This window comes from Nicotiana tabacum, chromosome 4 (genome assembly GCF_000715075.1).
Source record: "Nicotiana tabacum cultivar K326 chromosome 4, ASM71507v2, whole genome shotgun sequence".
Taxonomy (NCBI): domain Eukaryota; kingdom Viridiplantae; phylum Streptophyta; class Magnoliopsida; order Solanales; family Solanaceae; genus Nicotiana; species Nicotiana tabacum.
The window spans coordinates 18,531,679-18,537,938 of record NC_134083.1 but is presented as its reverse complement, the minus strand read 5'-3'; the positions used below and the strand labels follow the sequence as shown (position 1 = coordinate 18,537,938).

The 6,260-nt window shown below is 33.1% G+C and overlaps 1 protein-coding gene across 1 annotated transcript; it reads left to right on the top strand.

Annotated features, from left to right (window-relative positions):
- The first annotated feature begins 344 nt into the window (after window positions 1-344).
- LOC142179812 (uncharacterized) lies at window positions 345-1,534 on the top strand. Its single transcript, XM_075250692.1, has 3 exons — window positions 345-922; window positions 1,006-1,276; window positions 1,358-1,534. The coding sequence occupies exons 1-3, from the start codon at window positions 345-347 to the stop codon at window positions 1,532-1,534; spliced, it is 1,026 nt and encodes a 341-aa protein (XP_075106793.1).
- The last annotated feature ends 4,726 nt before the right edge of the window (window positions 1,535-6,260 follow it).

Here is a 6,260-nt window from a genome sequence, read left to right as displayed (position 1 = left end):
TAGATCTTGAGGATGTTGAACAGAAAAATGCAAAATGGAGCTCAGCAATAGTGCTATATGTAATCGGAGATTCACCTACAATAGGAGCAATGGAACGACTCATAAATTCAGTGGGTAAATTCTCAACTAAACCTCAGATCTATTATCATAATGAAGATTATTTTGTGTTTAGATTTGCTAATTTGAAAGAAAGGAACCAAGTGTGGTTTACTGGGCCTCATACTGTCAATAATCAACCCATAGTAATGAAAGCATGGACACCAGATTTCAATCTGTATGATGAAGTATTGAGAACCATTACTTTGTAGGTAAGGTTTCCAAATCTTCCACTCAATTGATGGAGTATGAAGGCATTAAGTAAGATAGGGAGTGCATTGAGAAATCCAGTGTATGCTGATGACTGTACAACTGGTTCAGTCAGGATTTCTTATGCGAGAATGTTAATTGAGATAGACATCACCAAACCCCTACCTAGGAGAGTGAAGATGCAGGATCCAACGGGCAAAACAATTGAACAAGAGATTAGCTATGACTGGGAACCAACTTATTGCAACAAATGTTTGAAGATAGGGCATAATTGCAATGAAAACAGAATTCAACAACCACGGAAGATGGCATACCAAGGGAGAGTAAACAAAGGCAAGCAAGTTTGGCAGAGGACTAACAGAGATGGTTCCAAGGACAATAAGCAGGAGAAGAAGCAAACAAAGAAGCCTGGAACAATAAAACCACCGGAGAATGGACCAATGCAGGTTGCAATTGTTAAGAAACTTGAAGAAGCTCGGTGGATAACAGTTAGTGGTAAATCATCAGCTAGAATGGCCAAAGCAAAGCAAGTTGAAAAACAGACTCTAGCTGGAAGTAATGGCTTTCAATCTTTAGGAAGTGATCAAGCAATAAATGAACCAGGAACAAGCAGTATGTAGATGAGAAGCTATGGGGTGTAGGAGCTGTATTAGGACACTCAATTTATACCAGTATGAGTGTGGTTACATGAAATGTTAGAGGGTTAAATAAAGCTTATAAGCAAAAGGAGATAAAGGAGTTCATAAAGGAGAATAAAAAGGCAGTGATAGCCTTAGTTGAGCACAGAATAAAGGAACAGAAAGCTAGCTGCATAATCAAGAAAATTGCTCCTGGTTGGCAGTGGTTATCAAACTACAGCAACAACAATAAGAGCAGAATTTGGGTAATATGGGATCCAAGGATTTTTGTTTTTGAGCCAACTGAGATAGATGAACAAATCATACATTGGCAGATCAGAACACATTCAAAGGTGCTAGCATTTGGATTCACATCAATATATGGCTTGCATACTATAAAATATAGGTTGAAAATGTGGTAGAAATTGAGACAGATACACAGTTTGCAGCAAGGACCATGGCTAGCAATGAGAGACTTCAATGCAGTCTTAAATGGTCAAGATAGGCATCATGTAACTATGATACAGGATATGGAAACAAAGGACTTTAGAGAATTCATGAATGACACAGAAATGAATGAACTGCATACTGTGGGAAGGGACTACACATAGACAAACAATCATACATATAGCAGAATAGATAGAGGACTGGTGAACTCTAACTGGATGATGACAATGCCTAGCTTGAGGATACAAGTCTTAGAACCATCTGTCTCTGATCACTCCCCATTTAAGCTTATGATCTCACAAATGCAGAGGAAGAAAACTAGCCCATTCAGATTTTTCAATTGCATTACTGAGCATCCTCAATTTATGCAAGAAGTTGATCAAGCATGGAACACAACTGCAACAAATGGAAAGATGCAGGGAGTGTGAAATAAACTAAGAAGAGTTAAGCAAGTAATAAAAGGACTTAACACTCAACACTATAAAGGTGTTGATGACAGAATCAAAGAAACCAGAAGGGAGCTGCAGGAAGTTCAGGAGAAGATGAGTTGTAGACTGCTGAACACAGAATTAATCGAGGAAGAAAAGGAACTAAAGAGTAAAGTAGAGAAATGGATACTGATAGAGGAAAGTATATATAGGCAAAGGTTAAGAGTTCAGTGGTTGAAACTGGGAGACACGAACTCTGCATACTTCTTTGCTCAAATGAAGAACAAGAACAGTTTGAATGGTATTCATGCTCTCGCAAATGAACTGGGGGTGCTGCTACATATGGAATAGGACATAGAGGCAGAAATACTTGGCTATTATAAACAACTGCTAGGATCTAGTGCTCCTGCAATTCCAGCTATTAATCCAAATGTAATGAAGAAAGGGACAGTGCTAAATAATGACTAGCAAGTTAAACTGATCCAACCAGTGACCAGACAATAGATATGTCAAGCTTTAAAAGATATCAATGATCTGAAGGCTCCAGGGTATGATGGACTCAATGCAGTATTTTTCAAAAAGTCATGAAAAATCATATGTGAGGAGATAACACAGGCTGTACTGGATTTCTTTTATACAACATAGATGTTTAAGCCTATCAACTGTACCTCAATCACCTTTATTCCTAAAGTTAGAAATCCTACCTGCATCAAATAATATAGGCCTATTTCATATTGCACCACACTGTATAAAGTGATCTCTAAAGTTCTGACTAAGAGGTTACAAGGAGTTATGGAGGACTTGATTGATAAGACACAATCTGCCTTTGTACCTAGAAGAGTAATTATTGATAACATCATTCTAAGTCATGAACTAGTTAAAGGCCATGGAAGGAAATGAGTGTCACCTAGATACATGATGAAATTGGATATGCAGAAGGCATATGACTCAATTGAATGGCCATTCCCGGAACAGGTCTTGAATGCACTGGCTTTCCCTGAGCAGTTTGTAAAATGGATAATGACTTGTGTGCAAAGTGTTACTTATACAATCATGTTGAATGGCTCATCAACTCATCCTTTTGAAGCTAGGAAAGTACTTAGGCAAGGGGATACACTATCTCCATTCCTTTTCGTACTAGCAATGAAGTATCTCACAAGAAGTTTGAAGACTTTAAATTAGATTTCACATTTCAACTATTATCCTAAGTGTGCAAAGTTGCAAATATTGCAGCTTGGATTTGCAGATGACCTTTTGTTATTTTGCAGGGGTGACATTGGATCAATTAAGCTGCTATACAACTGCTTTATGGAGTTTTCAAAAGCTTCATGACTGGAGATCAACAAAAAAAAAGCTCTATATTATTTGGTGGTGTGTCACATGCTATGCAGGCAGACATATTGGAGTTCCTAGGCATTCAAAAAGGAGAGCTACCAGTGAGATACTTGGGAGTACCCTTAAGCTCTAAAAGAGTTTCACTAGTTCAATGTCAACCTCTAATTGATAAACTAATGGGCAGAATTACATCCTGGATAGCCAAGTTCCTATCATATGCAGGGAGGATTCAACTCATCAAGAGTGTTCTGTTTTCTATCCAGACTTACTGGGCTCAGATTTTCATGCTGCCAAAGAAAATTACAAAACTGATTGAGGTAATCTACAAAAGCTTCTTATGGACAGGGGACAATAGTGTTTCAAAGAAAGCATTACTACCTTGGGAGAAAGTTTGCCAACCTAAATCAGCAGGAGGTTTTAATGTCATGAATATTAGCTTATGGAACAAAGAAGCTATAAGTAAATAATTCTGGAACCTATGTAAAGAGAAGAGTAAGCTATGGATATAATGGGTACACAACTATTACATTAAGGATAAAAACATCTGGGAAGTATAACTGAACCAAGCATCGTGGATCATGAGAAACATTGTGAAAGCTAAAGAGAGTTTTGAAGCTGCAGGATACAACTATGAAGATATAAGAAGAATGCGTGACTGTTCTATTAAGCAAATATACCATAAATTTGCGAGGTGATTTTAGCAAAGTGAGCTGGAGGAGACTAGTATATAATAATGCAGTGTGTCCTAGGTGGATATTCATGCTAACTATGGTGGCAAATGGTAGACTGTACACTAAGGATAGATTGCTAAAGTGGGGAATTCAAACTAATCAAGCATGTCTGTTGAGTAAGCATGCAAATGAGTCTATCCAGCATCTATTCTTTGAGTGCCAATATGCAGCGGAGTTATGGAAGAGGTTGCTTAAATGGCAAGGCATTAGCAGAATCATATATGGGTAGTCAGAGTAATTAAAATGGGCAGAACACTGAACAAGAAGGAGGAATGCACGAACATAACTATTCAAGATGGTACTAGCAGGATGTGTTTATTATGTTTGACAGCAAAGGAATGGCAGAATTTTTCAAGACAAAGCGAGGAGCTGGGAGATAATTGGCAAGCTCAGAAGTGCATTATCGAAGCAACAAGGAAGTAGAGAAAATTCTAAGTAAACCGGATTACTACCCAATGTAATAGATAGAAGTAAATGAGACTAACAATAGGAAGTTAAGGGGGGAGGAAGTATAGGAAGCATAGGAACATATATGTATGATTTTTCTGATTTGCTTGTAAATATTTGACCTAGTATATAAAAGTTTAATTACCAAAAAAATAAAATTCATTGTCATCTCTTATTTTTGGTTTTTAGATCTTTCATACATTGTTTTCTATATTTATTTTCTTTATCTTATTTTTTATGTCATTCTTTCTTTTATTACAAAAAATTAATTTATTTCACTATGAAAAGATGAGTTTTAATAGAAATTGCCTACATAAGAACTTTATTTATATTTTTAGTCTTTGGTTGAAATTCTTTCATATTTTTCTTTTAGCTTTATCTAATCAGCCTAAATAGGTGCTCACCCGACCACTTAAATTAAAAAAATTGAAGGATGTGTAATTTATGTATAATCCATATATAATATGTGTATAATCGTATGTTGTCGGTATATCATCTATTTATATTAGCTATAAAAAGTAAAGAATAAATCTGGCCGGATATTTATGTAAATATTCCATAAGATTTTAATTTTTTTGAGTTTATCCATGATATGACTTCTATTATAATAATTTTAAAAATTGTCTACTAATTTTTAAAAATATCTTATCTTATTATTATCTTTGAAGTAGAAAAAAGTAAAGAGATTTTTCAAAATAATTTGTTTACATTTTTTTTTTAAAATTATTTCAAGTCATACCAAATTTTAAAAAAAATTATACACTTTGTTACACTTGAAAATCGCTATAAAAGCTATCAATTAGAAACCAATATCTCTCTTGTTGAGTTTGAGAAAAAAAAAATTTCACATAATCTAATGATTCAAAACTAATATTCCCAACGAAAAAAATATTATACCCTTGCAATATTGGTTTGACTGCAGCTAAATGAAGGGGTTTCACCTTATACCCTACAAGTCCTAGAATGTGCTAAATTAAAATTAATGATAGCAATTGTATAGCCAAAGTTTTGTTATTTGTTTGATGTCCATTTATATAAATTGACTCTTCAAACAAATATTTTTCAAAAAGATTTTTTTTATTTTAATATTGACTAAATTTTGTTATGTTTCTTTCTCCAGCATGTATGTTTACTTCAATTCATTATATATGTAAGTAAACTTTTATTCGATTTTTAAACTTTTTTTTTATTTGTATAAACATAGACGTATATCCTATATACTACATTTATTTTAAAAGAAATTCACTTTATTCAAATCTATCTACAGTGTTTTAAAGAACTATAATTATAGGGTTTTAAATGTGAAAGAGTTTTATAGTTATATGGAGTAGTTTTTTTTGTTTTTTGTTTTGCCATAGGCGAAGTAGTATTTAAATAATAAGAAAAGAAAATAAAAGTTCCTAACATAATTGCATATGATCATTAACCGAATTAAGTATGATAACATGATAAAAAAAAGATAAAATTTTATTTTTAATTTAAATTCGAATTTTAAAACTTTATCTATAAATTCAAAATTATCTTTTTAATTGCAATTCAGTTTATATATGTATATATATATATATATATATATATATATATATATATATATATATATATATATATATATATATATATATATATATATACACACACACACACACTCAAATATAGAATAAAGTTACCATATACTATTGACATTTATTAGCTTGCCACTTGGCTTAACCATAATGCCAATTATATATGGTAACTTTATTCCTTTAATATATATATATAGATTATGGATGCTTTTATTTTTTTCTCTGTGAAAGAGGGATCCTCAATTTATAAAGATCGAAACATTTTCCTACAAGAAATGAATCTGTCAAATATAGAAGAAAATATTTACTTTCCTTTTAGGAAACGTAAAACAATTATGATTAATATTCTAGCATTCCAGGACAAATTCCTAACAAAATTGGCTTATCATT